The sequence below is a fragment of the Castor canadensis genome, chromosome 4, assembly GCF_047511655.1.
Source record: "Castor canadensis chromosome 4, mCasCan1.hap1v2, whole genome shotgun sequence".
Lineage (NCBI taxonomy): Eukaryota > Metazoa > Chordata > Mammalia > Rodentia > Castoridae > Castor > Castor canadensis.
The window spans coordinates 147,964,243-147,983,076 of NC_133389.1; the positions used below are offsets into that span (position 1 = coordinate 147,964,243).

Consider the following 18,834-nt stretch of genomic DNA (forward strand, 5'->3'; position numbering starts at 1 on the left):
GGATATACCCAAAAGACTGTTGCTCCAGAGGCACCTGCACACCCATGTTTATTGAGGCACTATTCACAATAGCCAAGTTATGGAAACAGCCAAGATGCCCCAGCACTGAGGAATGGATTAAGAAAATGTGGTATCTATACACAATGGAATTTTATGCAGCCATGAAGAAGAACGAAATGTTATCATTCGCTGGTAAATGGATGGAATTGGAGAACATCATTCTGAGTGAGGTTAGCCTGGCTCAAAAGACCAAAAATCGTATGTTCTCCCTCATATGTGGACATTAGATCAAGGGCAAACACAACAAGGGGATTGGACTATGAGCACATGATAAAAGCGAGAGCACACAAGGGAGGGGTGAGGATAGGTAAGACACCTAAAAAACTAGCTAGCATTTGTTGCCCTTAATGAAGAGAAACTAAAGCAGATACCTTAAAAGCAACTGAGGCCAATAGGAAAAGGGGACCAGGAACTAGAGAAAAGGTTAGATCAAAAAGAATTAACCTAGAAGGTAACACCCACGCACAGGAAATCAATGTGAGTCAATGCCCTGTATAGCTATCCTTATCTTAACCAGCAAAAACCCTTGTTCCTTCCTATTATTGCTTATACTCTCTCTACAACAAAATTAGAAATAAGGGCAAAATAGTTTCTGCTGGGTATTGAGCGGGGGGAGCGGGAGGGGGCGGAGTGGGTGGTAAGGGAGGGGTGGGGGCAGGGGGGAGAAATGAACCAAGCCTTGTATGCACATATGAATAATAAAAGAAAAATGAAAAAAAAAAAGCAACAAAAAGTAAACTGAAAAACAATCCTAGTTATAGTTTGATATCTTTGCTAATGTTTAAAGTGCTTTTGTGGAAGTTGTAAGAACTACTTGAACTCCTGCTTGGCCCAATACGTACTTACAATTTCAAGCTCTGTTGGAACCAAGCTGGAGTACTTGGAGCATGTGAATAGGTCTTTCTACACTTTAGGCTGGGTTTGATTCTCCCATGGCCATCTCGGAAACTCTGCTGGTGGCAGTCTCCCATCTGGAATATTCATGCCACCACCTCTGCCTGGTCCCATCCTTCCCATCTTTTGAGAATAGTTTCAAGTGTGACTTCTTTCATAAAGCCACTTTATCAAGGCTCCCATGGATCCAGTATGACACACACTAAAAGAATTTGTAAAGTTAACTGCAATACACATACTAAAAGACTCATATCCATTATGTTTAAATAACTTATAATCTTAAATATGGGCAAAAGACCTAAACAGGAACTTTTCTAAAGAAAAATGAATGCAGGCAATGAAATGAAAATGTGCTCAACATCAGTAGTAACTAGGTAAATGAAAACCATGCCGAGATCACTACTGATGTGCTCATTGGATGGCAAGTTTCTAAAACATGGCAGTATTTTGTGGGGGATCAAAGGGGACTCTCACTCCTGGTGTGAGTGTAAACTGGCATTTAGCTAAAGAATGCCTCATGACTCACCAATTCCACTTCTAGAAACAAATGTGCACACCAAGATCCCCGCTCATGCCAACAACCAAAGACAACCACATACCACCTACAGCCAGCAACCGAAGACGACCACACACCACCTACAGCACAATGGACAGCTGTGCAGGAGAATGGACACACAGATGAGCACAAGGTTAAGTGAAAGCGGCACTCAAAAGAACATACTTGATATAATTCCATTTACACAAAGGTAGACAGGCAAAGCTGAACTGCATTGTTTAGGGTAAAGGCCAGAAAATGTGGCCTCTAGGGGAGGGGAGTAGGTGTATTGGGGAAATACAAGGCTGCTTCTTCTAGAGTACCCACAATATCCTGTTTGTTGGCTGATGTGATTACACAGGTGCTTGCAGATTAACTATGCACATTTGTGTTGTATGAACTTTCTATATGTGTTTTATGTCATAAAAATTGTCTTAGAAGAGCATATTCAATGGTGCTATGTAGGACGGTGCTAGATTTGTATCTGATCAAAAGCATCCTCTGCTTTCACATTTGCTCTATGGGTTTTAAGTAAGGAGAGGGCTTTAGGAATTCACTCACCTGGACCCATTTTTCCTTGAGTTTAACCTGCGCTTCCTGACTGTGCTCTTGCTCAATTAACAGAGAGAAACAGAGAGAGAGAGAGAGAGAGAGAGAGAGAGAGAGAGAGAAAGATCTGAGATATACATACTTCACGAGGCAGTGAAGGAGTTCAAGACTGACATCTGGAAATATGCCTAATTGGTCTATTCATTACTTCATGCTGAACTCACTCGAGATACTGTAACTTCAGAGAGGACCCTTTGGGTACTTGCCTAGCAGGTCAAGGACCTGAGTTCAATCCCTAGTACTGCAAAAATAAAATAAGAAAACAAAAAACTAGGGAATGGGCTTGAGTACCATTGGTCTGACCTTCCCACAGGTACAAGACATTTACATTCTTTTCAGAGGGATGTCCTTTAATAGCAAGGTTGAGAGCAGCCCTGATCAGCAAGCCCTTCTACTGCCTTTGAACTGCGCCAGCTTCTGCTCCCCAACCCTGTATATCTCTTAACATCCCCACAGTTGCTCCCTTCGTCCACATGTCCATTTGTCCTGCCTTTCCTTCACAGATTTATTGTTCTTTGTCTAAAAAAAATGTAAAAGCATCATGTTTTCGTCATTTCTTAGGATTCACTCTCTTGTGAAGATCCCCATGCACGTGCAAACTTAAGAAAACTTTTATACTTTTCTCGTGTTTATCAGCTCTTGTAGTGTTTGAGTTCCCGGAGCCAGAGAGCCCACACAAGCCCTGGGGTGGGAGGGGCCCTCTCCCGCAGACATCGCCAGCTGGTCCCGTTCTCCTGGCCGAGCTGCTCTAGGCTCAGGATCCTTTTCTCAGAACTCCAGACAGACATTCCCAACAGACAGAGCTGATTCCTGCGGAAAGAAACCCTTGACTGCTCCCGGTCAGCCCTAACTGCCAGCAACGGTACCTCTCTCTAAAGCTGCTTTGGGAGGATCTGTTCTTCAACAGCCCCTGCAGACCCCGCAGCCTTCACAGACTGCTCCCTCCTTACTGACTTCACCTGCCTTATACAAACTTGTTTTCCATTATTGCTTCCCTAAGGAGCCTTGTAGGGTATCTCTTCTGAATTCTCCTGCTCCCCTATAAATTTTAATACTATAGATATGAGGCAGGCTAGGAGTAGGGAAAGTTTGGGACTCATGTAGGTTGCCCAGGGAAGGCCCAGACCACCTGCACCTGGCTGGGAACTGCCATGCTCCTCCCCACTCACTGATAATTGGATGGAGAGCTCCTGGGTCTGCCCTTCCCATTGCTTAATGTAGGTTTTAAAAGCATTTGAAAAAGAAAAGCACGCTCTCTCTCCGCCAGCAGACTCCACCTGCCTCCCACCATGCCTCTGTGTATTTTCCTTTCCCTAACATTTAATAAACTCCCTTTACACCCACATGTCTCGCCATGGATTCTTCCAGTGGGTCACAAAGGATGTGGAAGTCTTCTGATCGGACTGCACTGGCCTGGTTAACAGATACGTTATACACCTGTGCACATACGGTGCCTTTTTTTGGTGGGGGAAGTATCAACTCTGCTGAGAATATGTGCTGTAGTCCTGCACATAGTAGGTACTCAATAAATACAGACATTTGAATTAAACTGAAGGAACATTCTGGTTAAAATAAAATGCACAAATGCAATCAATTTGAATACAACTGAGCTGGTTTCAAAAGAATAGGTTCACCTACAACTGCTTAGTTGCTTGTGAACTAATATAAAAAAGCTTTCATTTATGGTTCATTAAACTAGAGGAAGTAAGATTGTTCAGTTAATTTCTGAATTTTCTGATTATTTTTGCTTCATTTTATATATTAATCATCATTTAGCATTTACAACTTAAAAGTAAACGAGTGCATTCTTTGCTTTTACAAAAGAAAAGTAAGGGCTGGTGGAGTGGCTCAAGTGGTAGAGCACCTGCCTGGCAAGCATGAAGCCCTGAGTTCAAACTCCAGTAACACCAAAAAAAAAAAAAAAAAAAAGAGGAAAAGTTAGGAGCTGGCATTGTGGCTCATGCCTATAATCCCAGCTACTCAGGAGGCAGATATGGGAGGATCACAGTTCAAAGCCAGCCCTGGCAAAAAGTTACCTAGATGCCATCTCAATCAATCAGCCAGGCATGGTGGCTCCAGGCTGTAATCTCAGCTATGTGGGAGGCCACCCAGGGCAAAAACTTGAGCCCCTACTAAAAAATAACAGAAGCAAGTTGTAGAGAGCCTGCCTAGCAAGTTGAAGCCTTGAGTTTAAACCTGGTACTGCCCCCTCCCCTCCCAAAATAATAAAAAGCAAAATTACAAAGTGTGACGTGTAACCTTGTAGCTATGTGCTTAGTCACACAGCTCCTTTGCCTATGACCCTGATTTGTTTCTCAGGTGTTTGTTTCTGCACATCGGAAACTAGAAAGAAGCCAGAGTTGAGCTGCAGCCCAGCCTGGGCTACAGAGCAAACACAGCAAAACCTGTCTGAAAAACAGGTGGTGTGGGGGGCTTGGGTGGGGAGTTGGGGGGGTTGTTGGTGGTGGTGGTGATGGAGTGGGGAGAGCCTATAGCTCAGTGGTGGATTGGCGGTATGGCTCAAGCAGTAGAGCACCTGCTTTGCAAAAATGAAGCCCGAGTTCAAACCTCAGTCCCACCAAAAGAGAAAAAAAAAAAAAAAAGCCTATAGCTCAGTGGTAGAGTGCCTGCCTAGCATGCAGGAGGCCCTGGGTTTGATCCCAGCATCACAAATAACCCCTCAAAAAGAGCACTATCACAATTATTTAGGTCCTCACAACCCCTCCACCCCAACCTACAAAATGTTAAAAATGTTAAGTTCAAGTGAAGAAGAGTGGTGGGAATTGGAAGTACAGTAAGCATAACAAACTGACTTTAAAAACGTGGTCTTATCAAAATGCTGCTCACACAGGTTACTAAGAGCTTAACTCACTGTGGAATTATTCGGGTACTGATTCTGCACAGTCTCAGTGACAAAGGGAAGAGGACGCCATTAAAACGGACCAAACTCCAGCTCTCCCGAGGGAGCATCAGTATGCAAGTCCTGCTCTGGTGCCACCAGAAGATTTAGAGGGCTATCCACTCAAGGCTCTGGCCTTCCAGTGCTTCTGAGCTGTGCTGCTTACTGCTCACGGGGCTCTCGGGCTTTCCCTACAGGGGCCAGAGAAAAGGAAGAGGGGAGCAGGCCTCCCAAAAGCACAGGGAGGAGACCATTTTCTCTCTGCTACTCACACCTTGTCCTTAGGGATCAGACTTCAAAAAATTCTCTTTATAGTATTCTCAATTCAGTTGGCCCCAAAAGCCTCTGCCTGTCTTCTGAGATGCAAAAGGGGTATGTCGTCCTTCCATTCCGTGTGTGAAATTCTCTCTCTTTCTCATAAGGTGAGGTGATGATTCGTGGTCTGAAAGTGCATTGGGTCCCCTTGGGGTTCTCCTCACAGGGCATAGACCTGCCTTCTCCCCATTCTCACAGAATCAGTCAGGGGAGAAGGTAGCAGGCTGCCGTTCTGAGGGGCCAAATGGGAGCTTTGGTTTCTCCTTCCATTTTATTCCAGTGATTTCTTTCTTTCTTTTTTTCAGTCAGTAACATTAGCAGCTAGCTCAGCTAGTCTGGCTCTCTGCCAAGTTTGCCTGAAGAATTTTATGTCAGTTTTCAACTTGATTTTTCCAAGAAAAAGACTTGGGTCCACCAGTGTAACGATGCAGTGACAAGGATTGAGAAGGGGTTGTGGCAGTTTCAGGCTGTCAGCACCAACCCTGGAATAACCAGGGATCTCACACGCCAAGATATGATGTTTCCATGGCAACACAGCTTTAAACCTTGTTGATGTGACACTGTCTAGGAAAATGAACAACACCTTAACCTAGATACCCTGCTGTAACGTAAGGTCAGGGTGCATTCGAGTATGAGGGAAGTGAAGGCAAAATGCCTTCTGCACAGACCATTCAAGTGTGGCTGAGGTGATGGAAGAACAAGGCTGAAATTCTTAACACACTACTGTTGCATGAGATGAACACATTGTCATGGGCAGTGGCGTGTGAGTTACATTTTTAGACATGTGGGCCACAAAAGAAAGACGGTGACATTTTTGTGGGTGTAAGCATACATCTTCATAATGTCAGTATTTCTGTTGTTTTTATTGTCCTGTAATTCTCAGTGCTGATTTTGTATCTAGAGAGCTATAGTAATTTACATTTTCCAAAACGTCCTGATTTAGGACAGGCCAAGCTATCATGTTTGACTGATTGGTTTCAACTTACTAGGTTAGGGACCCCCAAAACAGCTCTAATTGATTAGCCTAATGTGCTCAAAATGACAGCTCACCAAGGTTGATACAACTGCACCCTTTTCCAGATAAGGAAACTGAGCCTTACGGAGGTTAGGCGACTTGCCCAAAGTCACACTGTCCATTCTAGTTTCAGAGCTAAAAAGCTCTGAAAAAAAAAAAGCTTTAGGTTTTGTTCTCTGCCCTAACCAAGATCAACTGTGTATAATTTTTCTTTATAATTAAAGATAACATGACTGGCAATGATTACTGTCTTTGTGTGTATACTGAGACAGATAACCAGCACGTGACTGCTAAATGGGCAGCACAGTTAGACAAGAATAAAAAAGCAAAGGACAAACAGTTTTTACCAATAATTTTCATTGCCAGATAATAAAAATGAATCTTTTTCTTCACTTTATATTTGTTGTGGCTTGGACATCAAGTGTTGCCAAAAAAGGTCCCCTGCTGGTGGTGTATGAAGAGGCGGTTGGAGTCTGAGGATGCTGACTTCATCATAACCTATTGATGAGTTTATAGATGAAAAGCCCATAGGAGGTGGGGCCTTGTTGGAGGAAGCAGGTCTCAGGGCTTGCTTTTGAAGGGTATATTCTGGACTCCCAGACCCTTATCTCTTGCTCCCTCTGCTTCATGGCCTCTGTGAAGTAAGCTGCCTTGCTTCTCCACATGCTCTCTGCCATGATATTCTGCCTTGACAGCAGTCCACAACAATGATGACAAGTGATCATACAATGAAACCATGACCCAAAGAAACCTTTCCTCCCTTAAGTCGTTTTCTCGGGTGTTTTTTCATAGTGATGAAAGGTGACTAACACAATATTGCCTACGTCACAGGTACTTCAAAGGACCCAAGTTACAAAGTATAAAGAAACAAAATCAACAATATTCCACAGTGCTCCCTGGCATGTGGGAGAAGAGTAGACACTGTATTACAGACAGCCTTATTGCACAAGGGCGATACTGTTCAAATGCATTTTCTCTTCTATTCTATCTAGGCTCAGTAGCAGATTCTTAAGTAAGGATCTGCCCAGTGGTGACACTGCTGTTTAATGCCCTTAGTATTTAAAGATCTGTTTCACTTGGATGGTTTATAATCTTTCTTCTTTTAATTTTCTGTGGAACCTGTAGACTAAGGCATCTCGTCTAGCACTCGATTAGTTAATGTTTTATGCAACACAACACACAAGCTTGATTTACACCCAAAGAAATGTAAACTTAACCCTCTCACAAGCTCCTTCAGGGACAGACACCATGGATAGCTTCCACATCTTTTTATCACTTGATTGACATTTTGTTTTTTAAACTTGATTTTAAAAACTGTGAGATGAGTGTATTATTTATTAGGTTTTTTTTGTGGTACTGAGGTTTGAACTCAGGGCCTCACAATTTCTAGGCAGGCATTCTACCACTTGAGCCACTCCAGCAGCCCGAGTATATTATTTATTATAAAAACTAAATAACAAAAAAAAAAGTGTATAAAGATAAAGAAGTCCCACTTTACCCTTCCCCTACCCATAATCCTGAGAGCTAATCACTCGCTAGAGTTTTCCATGCATCCTTTCAGGGTTTTGCTAAATATATAAACCATAAAAAGCTTACAAAGCGTACCCTAATATTGTTCTAAAACTTTCTTTAAAAGCAAAAGCGAAAAACAAAAAACCTAGGCTGGGCTCAGTGGCTCATGCCTATAATCTTAGCTGCTCAGGAGGTAAAGACTGGGAGAAGCACAATTCAAGGCCAGCCCCAGCAAAAAGTTAGTAAGAGCCCATCTCAACCAATGAGAAGTTGGGCTTGGTGGTGCACACCTGTCATTCTGGCTATGTGGGAAGAGTACATACAGAGGATTGCTGGCTTGGGTGGCCCAGGCACAGAAGTGAGGTCTTATTTGAAAAATAAGAAAACAAACAAGGGCTGAGATGTGACTCAGGTGGCAGAGTGGCTTCCCTAGCAAGTGCTGAGTTCAAACCCTACTATCACCCTCCCAAAAAACCCCTTAACTACTGCAAGTCTTATTTAAACATTCTATAAAATATTTTTTCTTGTTTTCAAGTTGCAATTCTGTATAAATTGTGTATTAACTTGCTGGATTTAAAAATTTTGAATTCTTGAAGTATAACACAATTCTGACACTATTCTGATATCATCTAAAATAAAAACTCAAGGTGGGTATGCATGCATTTTATTTTGAAGGTACTGGGGTTTGAACTTAGGGCTTCATGCTTGCTAAGCTCTACTATAATGATGTTTTTGTAAAATCACCATACATACTAGTTGGCATGCACACACTAATTTCTTACTTAAAAATAGGCATACCTGAGTAGAAATAGCTGCCACTTTAATTCTGGCTGTTTCATGAAGGTAATGCCACTATTTTAGCTGCTAATTAATCATGTTTTTAAATTGGCAGACAGTTTGAAGATATTCAAATATTCCTCATATAAATTATAAAAATAAATGAGATCAAGGAAACTTTTTTGGACTGAGGGCATGGCTCAAGTGGTATAGCACTGCCAAGTAAGCAAAGGTCCTGAGTTCAAACATGCAGTAGAGAGACCCGACCAGTTTGTACACCAGGAGACTGGATTTGCTAATTCTGCATTCTGTGAAATCAGATTAGAAATTAGGTGAAATGTTTTTGCGTAGGTGTTAAATAGGCATTGGTTAAATTGAATTCTCTCTCAAATGAACTTACATTTTAGAATTAAATGAGAGTAGGTAAGGACACTTTTGCGTTACCTGTCATGCCTCAAGATAGGTGTAGGCAGCACGTTTGTCAGAAGCCATCCAAATTCAGCCAACGTGTGCAGCAGAGGGCCGTAATCCGTTTTGATTTCACAGCCCTGCATGAACAAGCGTGGCAAAGTCAAGCAGTTACACAAGTAATTAGGATAAGGGGCCATGGGTATTATGATACAGGGAGTCCAGTGTCATGGGGCTGCAGCTTTCCTAGCTCCATTTTCCGCACTGCTGCTTTCTAACCTTGAGCCAAGCTAGAAACACTGTGAGTGGGGAGGTGAGTTTGGGCTTTCTTTGGTCTTGTTAGAGAAGTGGCTCTAAAATTTTAATGTGTGGGAGCTGGGAATCAACATTAAAAAAACAAATTGGCTGTGGGTATGGCTTGTGTGCCCTAAGTTCAAACCCCAGTACCACAAAAAAAAAAACACCAAAAAAACCAAAAAAACAAACTTTATCAAGCACACTTTCCTTAAAACACTGGTCTAGGTGGTGGGAAGGGTAGACAAGAATGGGAGTGAGGCTATAACCCCATTTACTTGGGAGGTAGAGATCGGGAGGATGGAGGTTCCAGACCAGCCAAAGCAAAACGTTAACAAGATCCCATTTCATCAAAAAAGCTGGTACATGCCTGTCATTCCAGCTATGCGGAAAGCATAAATAGAATTGAGGTCCAGATACAAAATCTATGAAATCCTATATGAAAAACAACGAAAGCAAAAAAGTCTGGGGACACGGCTCAAGTGGTAGAGAGCCACCTGGCAAGCGTGAGGTCTTGAGTTCAAAGAGTGGTGAGTGAGGAATGGGCAGTGGAGGTGAGAGAAGCTTGGGGATGGGAGTCTTCTCACTGCTTTTAACTCATTTGGAATTTGTTTTTACTTGGAGATTTACTTTTTCCTTCAAATCCCTTCCCTCAGCCTTTGTAAGACCAGACAGGCAAAAGCATCTTCACAGGAGTGGGTGCAAGAGAGTCGCATACACACGAGTGTCCCTGAATTTAGCCTGTCACCTCAAGGGCAGTCCACTCGGTGACATCTGAATTAAGAGTGCACAGCACCAGCAGCAATATCACCTCTGAGTTGAAGGACAGTACTGTGTGTACGTACTGGCCTGATTAGAGAGAGAACACATTTTGGATATTCTTGCCTTTGAAAGTCAATTCATAAGGTTAAAAAAAAGTCAGTCATGTTGATTGCTTAGAGGTAAAACACTAGTTGAGTGAATTTTCTTTCTTGTTTTTTTAATTTTTAAGCAGTTGTCATGGCATTTTGTAGCAAGCATCTCAGTGCCATTAGATCAAGGGCAAACACAACAAGGGGATTGGACTATGAGCACATGATAAAAGCGAGAGCACACAAGGGAGGGGTGAGGATAGGTAAGACACCTAAAAAACTAGCTAGCATTTGTTGCCCTTAATGCAGAGAAACTAAAGCAGATACCTTAAAAGCAACTGAGGCCAATAGGAAAAGGGGACCAGGAACTAGAGAAAAGGTTAGATCAAAAAGAATTAACCTAGAAGGTAACACCCATGCACAGAAATCAATGTGAGTCAATGCCCTGTATAGCTATCCTTATCTCAACCAGCAAAACCCCTTGTTTCTTCTTATTATTGCTTATACTCTCTCTACAACAAAATTAGAAATAAGGGCAAAATAGTTTCTGCTGGGTATTGGGTGGGGGAGAGGGAGGGGGTGGAGTGGGTGGTAAGGGAGGGGGTGGGGGCAGGGGGGAGAAATGAACCAAGCCTTGTATACACATATGAATAATAAAAGAAAAATGAAAAAAAATAGGAATATGATGTCCCTTTTAAAAAAAAAGAATTTCAAATTTTGGGGAACTTACTGATACTTATGTAGAGATAATTATCTTGTTGTTTTACAAAAAACTTTAACATTGGGCAAAGCATATTGTAGTTTGGTGATGCATTTGTGATGAGATGCTGTGTTTGACAATACTGTGCGTGCCAGGCAATGGAAATCTTTAATGTGTGAAACTAAATATAAAAGTAAAGCTAACTTGTCAGGAGACTGCAGCTCACCTCAATGACTGTCCATTGTTCTACTACAATGGTGTCATTTCCTTTCCTGTTAGAACCTGGAACTCCAGAACCTTCCTCTTCATAGATAAAAAATCCTTCCAAAGATTTAGGCAAATGGTCCCCTGTGGGGAAAAAGATACAATTAAGAAAAGTTTCTAATCATCTGAATCCTTAAAATAATCTTCATAGGAAGCTAAAAGAAAAACATATCAATTAAAAATGTCTGTTTTGAGCTGGGAATGGAGCTCAGCGGTACAGGCCTTGTTGCCTAGCATGCCCACAGTCCCTGGTCAATCCCCAGTGCCATAAAACAAAACAAAACATTGTTTTGGCTGAATCAGTAAAACCCTCCTCCTCTTTGATGGCTTCCTTACCCTTCACAAAGGTAAAAACAGTTTTATACTTCATTGAATTAAAATTGAACCATATACGTGAAAACTACCACAGCAGAAACAAGATTAAATAATATGATACTGCATGAAGAGAATGTAAAACCAACCTAGACAGCACCTGGAAATGATCTTTGAATTCAAATTTTGGTTTCTGATCTGTATGTTATGTGTACCTTAATTAATGATGTCATTAAGAGAAATGAAAATGAAAAGATAATCTTTGAAATTAGAGGTATGATATTAGAGTGAGGTAAGATCTTTTAAAAATATGGACATAGAACAATTCTTTATCTCAGTGATACATTAAAAAACCCCAAAATCCCCCCAAAATAAACAGTGACAGGAAGACCCTAAACAGAAGTCATTGTCAAAAGAATTCCTGCTGGGAAGGAAGTCTTAAGGGAGGGCCTCTCTGATTTTTCTTGAATAGTTGACAATATCCATCTGGCCTAATCTAAACTGATTTCATGGAACTTCTTTTGTCTCCTACTTTGCAATAGAAGACATTTTTCCCATGGTCACGTGCTGTTTTATGAAGCACATGTTATTATGTCACATCAAAGTTTCCCTGATGGACAGTTTTCTAAATAATAAAGGCCTTCAAGTTTTCAAATGATATTTTAAGCTAAAGATTACAAAGACAAAACTAATTTCAATGAAATTTTCAGCTTTGTTACAGGCTGTGAAATTTTTGAGCAAATCATCCTTTTTTCTAATACCACATATGTTTAGGGCAGAACTCCACAGAGAGTTCATGTTTTTTGGAGTATTTCCCAAGGACACAGTGAAGTTCAATTTCTTAGTTGGAACTGGTTTTCTATTTAGTATGTGTTCCATTTCCTTTAAATGTACTTATCCTGTGAAATCCCAGGAATCAAATATGGTCATCTTGAAACTATATATTTCAAGTCCTTTTTTAGAACAGGGGTATGAGTTTTAAAAATAATTACATACTGCAACAATTAAGTAGTTAATTACAAACTGCCATTTATTTCCTTTAGGATTATATAATATGAAAACCACAGGCCTTGTGGCTCTCTGTCTATTTTCTTGTGGTAATATGTGGATACAGTAGTACTTCTAAACTGTTTAGAAGTACTGGTTTAAAAGAAAGTGTGACCGATTCATACAATGCAATACTACACAGGAACAAAGGAGGCTCAACTGCTATGTAATAACATGGATGACTCTCAGAGATAATGTGCTGAGCAAAATACACCAGTTACAACAGAGCCTGTTATAGACTTCGACCTGTGAAGGTCAAGTACAGACACAACCCATCTATGGCGAGGAACAGGCAGTGCTTATCTCAGAGTTGGGAGGATATTGACTCTGAAGGGTATGGGAGGCTGTCTGGGCTCCTAGAAGTGTTCTGAATCTTGAGTAATTGTGATCTCCTCAACTGTACACACAAGGCAAATGCACTTTACCGTGTGCGTGATGTACTGCAGTTAAAAACAAAAGTTTTAGAGTTTCTCAGGGCCCCTTGCTGGCTCTCTGGCCCATACCCGGCCCCAGAGCCACTGAAGTCTGACACTTCCCAGGAAGGCATTTTCATCTCTTGAGACATTCTCTCAACACAAATGGCAACGAGGGAGGGTGGCAGGAAAGCCCTTGTGGGAAGTGACCATTTGGTTGCTCAGAGTGTTAAATCTTCTGGAAAATGAAGTGATTATTCTGACCATTATCTAGTAACTGTCTCCCCTCCCCCCAGCAGAGTCATTTGTTAACACTGCAAAATCCAGAACTTCCGAGCCAATGTGCCTTGGCCCACCTGTGTGTGAGTTCAGGTTGTAAGTGGGCCAAGACACAGGGCACTCCCTCCTGCCTATAACGCAGACCTATAACAGTTGCACTTTCTGTGTGCACGGTGTATAAAAGTTATAAAACACTGGGTTGACTAACTGCTTTTCAAAACTTTTTAAAAAACTCAATATCACCACTAGTAAAGTGCACTTGTATCCTTGAAGGATGATCCCCAGGTAGAGACTGAAGTGATTTTTGGCAAGTATGTAGTTTCTTTTTTTACCCTTTTGTTTGGTCAATACTGGGATTTGAACTCAGGGCCTCACACTTGCAAGGCAGGCACTCCATCACTTGAGCTACATCACCAGCCCAAGCATGTGATTTCTTTAAAGTCTAATGCTCTGTCCTAAAAATCCATGCAAACTTTGCATTCCTTTCAAATGCATTCTTAGTAGGTATACTGACACATTCCTGTAATCCCAGTTATTTGTGAGGCTGAGGCAGAGAATCATAAGTTCAAGGTCATATTGGGCAATTTAGCAACATCCAAAATAAAGTCTAAAAAAAGTCTAAAAATGAAGTTAAAAAAAAAAGGTCTCAATGGCAGGGTGCTTGCTTAGCATGGGCAGGACCCTAGGTTCAATCCCCAGTACTGCAAAAACAAACAAAAACAAAAATATTCATCTTATCTAAAAAAGCAATGTTCTCTTCCACCCCTTCCCAATCTTAAAGTAATACTGACATTCTAGGAAGAGGTTTATCCTGTGAAGTTGGTGCAAGGCTGCATATACTGAAGGTACTTGAACCCTGGTTCAAAGAGCACACGCTTAAAGGATTCCTGGGGAGTGGTTATTTGTCGGCACCTGTGATCTTGACCATTAATTTGATATAGATATGACATTGACATTACTGTAAATGTGAGGAAAGGTAACACTCCACTTGGGCACTCTTGGTCCTTATGTCATTTTTGTTATTACTGCCTGGGGCTTACCCAAGACCCTCTGTGAAGGGTGGGGCAGGGGAACAGGCATGTATGTAATGTCACTCTGCATCTCTATCATGTATGTACATCCTTTCTCAAAATGAGTCTCGGCCTGTCTCCTTCTCTCCATCTTCATACCATCATCTCTCTAGGGACCACGGGACAGTCTGTTAACAGCCTCCCTACTTCCACTCTTGCCTTGTATGATCAAGCTCCACGAATGGGTTGAAGAGATGTTTTTGAAAATGCAAATCAGATCACAACTCCCTTTTTAAATCTTCAACAAATGAACTGAAACAACTATTCCGGCATGGCTGTTAAAAGCACATACTCTACGTAGGTAGCCCCACCACTTTCTGGTTGTGCAAACATGGGGACGTTATTTAATATCTATGTGCTTTAATTTCCTCATATGTAAAAGGAGAACAATCATACCCACCTCATAAAGTTGGTATGGGCTCAGATGAGTTTATTAGTGCACAGTGCTTAATACATGCTGGCAGATATCAAGCACAAGGTACACATTAGCTCTTGTCACTGCATCACAGCCTGCCACTTACCTCTCCCAACTTGTCTAGAGCCATACTCTCCCTCCCATCCCAGTTCCTCTTCCCTGCCCTTACAGTCTTTGTACATTTGGAGGTGTTTCTGTTGCCTAAGACAGTCTACTCCTGGTTCTTACATGCCAGCTCCTCCTAGCCTTTTAGTCTCAGTGTGATTGTTACCTTCTCAGACAGGATCTCCAGACCACACTTTCTAGTAGGTTTTTCCCTTGTACTCTTGCCCTAGTATACTGCTAGTCACAATATTTTTCTTAATTTTGGAATTAGATATATATGTTTGATACCTTCACAACCTGACTGCCTGATGCCACATGCTAGCTCCCTGACAGTAGCAAAGATGTACATTTGGCCACTACTGTGAACCCAGTGCCTGACATAGGCCTGGCACATATGTATACAGGAAATGAAAACATACACGTTTTAATGTCATTATTCCACCCCATTCCTCTGTGATACTTTGAAATGAACATCAAGTGAAGTCTAAAAAGAATTCAGAAATAATCAAAATGAGCCTTAAGATGTGGTGTACTGCCAGGCGCTGGAGGCTCACACCTGTAATCCTAGCTACTCAGGAGGCAGAGATCAGGAGGATCATGGCTCAAAGCCAGCACAGACAAATAGTTCTTTCGAGCCTATCTTGAGAAAAACCCTTCCCAAAAAAGGGCTGGTGGAGAGGCTCAAGGTGTAGGCTCTGAGTTCAAGTCCCAGTACTACAAAAAAAATGTGGTGTACTAAGGTGGGGAAAGACTGTGCTTGAAGATGATCGGGGACATCTGTAGGAACCTCAAGTGTGTGTATGTGTGTATGTGTGTGTTTGCGTCCCAGAGAGCATTCCAAAACAGAAAAGGCTATTGATAGTGAGTGTAAATGGACACTGCAGAGGAATTTCACAGATCTTACAATGTTTATATCATGACCCTGTCAACGTAGGTAATTTTTAAACATTGTCTTCCTCTCCCTCTGTTTCCATGTGATTAGTGAGGTAATATATTTAAATTTCTGAGCAATGTCTGGTTTTGTATTTCCACTCCTCTTGATGGGCTGACTTGTGACAATATTTAGGATGAAGACAGAAGCAAGACAGAACAAAATACGCATTGTCTCCCCCTGGGCTTTAGATGTCAGGCATCAAACGTCCTAACAAAGCCTCTGATTCAGCCCTGCTTCCTTTGACTTGCTTCTCACAGTGATACAGACATTGGTCACAATTTCCCCTCTACAGCTTCCCCGCTACTCCCAGGAAAGTCCCAAATGACAGGCCCAAGGGCCAGACCCCACAGACTGAGGTGGCTCAGGAGAGTCTTGGCATAGCCTGCAATGTAAAATGTCTAATGAGACATTCCAGAGCTGCTGAGAGAGGGAGAGTCTCCAGGGCCTCCTAAGTACTCTAAGGCAGGAAGAACAAAAGCTCCACCGTCTCTGGCTGGCAACTGCTGTGGCTAATTTTAGTTTCATCAGGCAAGGCTCAAAGCAAGAATGCCTGAGAGAGGTTATAAAAAGAGCATTTTTGTTTTTCCTTAGGCAGTTCATCACAAATGAAAATGTGAAATGGATCCAACTTAAGAGGGGACGGGGGAGGGAGGAAGGGAGAGAGAGAGAGAGAGAGAGAGAGAGAGAGAGAGAGAGAGAGAGAGAGAGAGAGAGAGAGAAAATCTCCAAATAGCTGATCCTTAGTAAAAGTACTAAGCTGCACCTAAAAAGTGGCAGGAAAAGAATACCAGAAAATAACCTCCCTGCTTCAGCCTAGGTGTGGTGAGAGTCACTTGCTCTCTATTATATCTTATTAATTTCTCATAATAATGAAGAATACTTTTATGCCCTTTTAGGAAACTGAGACTCTGTGAGCTTAACCAATTTCCCAAAATTACAGAGTTAATAAGTTGAAGAAAGAGCATTTAAACTCTGGTCTGTCAAATTTTAAAGCCCATTTTCTTCCCATTAAAACTTCCATGTAAGACTGAGATGGGAAAAGTTTCCAATAACCCCAAAATACTAAGAAATATTTATGGAGCTCCTGTTATGTACCAAACACCATGCAAGGAGCTGTGTTTCTAGGTGCTCCAATGGATTTGTCCTTAACCTTGTTGCTAGTTAAAAGGACCTACTGGAACATGACTTCCATTCATTTGAAGTATTCATTCTCACTTCCTCAACTTTCTGATGCATTTTTTTCTAGTTTCCTTACTATTTTTTCCTTTTCCTTTCCTCCTCCCTCCCTCTCCTCTCTTTTGCTTTTTTTTTTTTTTGTTGTTGTTGTTGTTTGTGTGTTTGAGACAGGGTTTTGCTGTGTAGCCCAGGCTGGCTTTGAACTTGTGATTCTCCTGCTTCAGCCTCCCAAGTGCTGGGATTACAGACATGAACCACCATGCCTAGCTTTTTTTTTTTTTTTTAACTACTAATCTCTCTTAAAGTCATTTTTGGGAAGTGTTTTGTTGTTTGTTTTTGTGACAGTCAGGGATGATTATATACTTCATTTGAAAAATGCTGGTGAGAGATAAAGGACAAAAAGAATAGAAGAACAGGGTTAACCATCACTTTCTGAACCAAGGTTCACTTTTCTATACAAATTATAGGGTCAGGTATATGCTAGTTATATAAATGGTAGGTAACATTCAAAATTGGATGTTATTATAATGAAATAAATGTGGATATAACTGTAAAACATTATCATAAGCTTTCTGATTGGGATGTTATAGTACATTGTATTTGGAAAATCTACTTGTCAACCCCAAAGTATCTATCTGTGATAGTTCCAACCCAACAGCAAACATTACGTAACAATTCTAGTACCTACACTGGTATCCATTTGATTTCAAGGATGATTAAGTTTTAAGTTAAAGCTACACAGCTGTGTAACAAGTAGAATCTATTTTCTTAGGAATAATATCTGTCCTTCCAGTCATAGCAATTGAGAAGCAAAAACATTTTTACCAACTTTAATGCAAGTTCAAATTCTGTAGATATAAATATATCACTAATATACAACTTACCTTTAGGTGCTTCCCAGCATACAAAAGAATCAATTAAAGACAAGCCTTGCTTATAATAAAATGTTGTTAATTCTAGCCAATCAGCATCTAGTGTACTGATGATGGATCCTTTTCTTGTTACTTTCATGGACAGGATGCCTTCCTGATAGGTCCAGCAGCTTGAATCATCATCGAAAACATTGAAGACTGTATACAATTTGTTATCTGGGGATAGGCATTCAGAAGGAGGACAAAGGGGAAAATTATAATTTTACTGATCAAAATTCTTAAAATCATTTAAAATTAATCATGAGGTATTTCAAACACTCAAGCAAGTGCAGAGAATAATAAAATTACTTTCCACTCAGTTTAATCAAATGTTAACATTATGCCATGCAAGTTTCAGACTACTTTTTCACAGAAATGAAACAGGATACAGTTGAACCTACTATGTAGCATGTGTGTAGTAGGATGTAGCAGGCCCTGCTTCCATTCTCCAGAAATGATAATTATTATAAATAATAATGAATTTGGTGCTTACCATTCTCATGAGATCTTTAATTCTTTGAATACACATATATACCCATATATGAGACATAATGGTTTGAAATTTCACAATTTTAAGTGGTATCATACTGTTAAATATTAATCTATAAATTGATTTTTTAATTCAACATTACACCTTTGAAATGTAAATAGCTATCTAGGCCTTATTTATTTAACTGCTACATAGTATTCCAGTAAATTATTCTCCTTTTGATGGACACATACATTGTTTCCATTTTTTTGTTTTTACAAATGTTTTTCTTCTCCCATGTGTGAGAGTGACTAGCATACATATTTAGACATGGAAATGCTGGATCATGTCTTCTACTGTAGAAAATGGCAAACTTTTTTTTTTTTTGGCAGTGCTAGGGTTTGAACTCAGGAAATTATTCTTGCCATGTAGGCATTCTATCTCTTGAGTCACTCTGCCAGCTCTTTTTGTGATGGGTTTTTTTGAGATAGGGTCTATGAACTATTTGCCTGGGCTGGCCTTGAACCTTGGTCCTCCTGATCTCTGCCTTCTGAGTATTCAGGATTAAAG

General features: G+C 40.9%; 1 protein-coding gene across 2 annotated transcripts in view; it reads right to left on the reverse strand.

Annotated features, from left to right (window-relative positions):
* Positions 1-18,834, reverse strand: part of Rftn2 (raftlin family member 2) — a 67,404-nt gene that overhangs the window by 15,775 nt on the left and 32,795 nt on the right. For both annotated transcript variants that reach the window (XM_074071336.1, XM_020156884.2), the window contains 3 exons: positions 17,769-17,972; positions 11,096-11,217; positions 9,061-9,164 (listed from right to left, as the gene is read on the reverse strand). In XM_074071336.1, the coding sequence (XP_073927437.1) occupies positions 9,061-9,164; positions 11,096-11,217; positions 17,769-17,972 (430 nt within the window). The remainder of the gene's footprint in view (positions 1-9,060; positions 9,165-11,095; positions 11,218-17,768; positions 17,973-18,834) is intronic.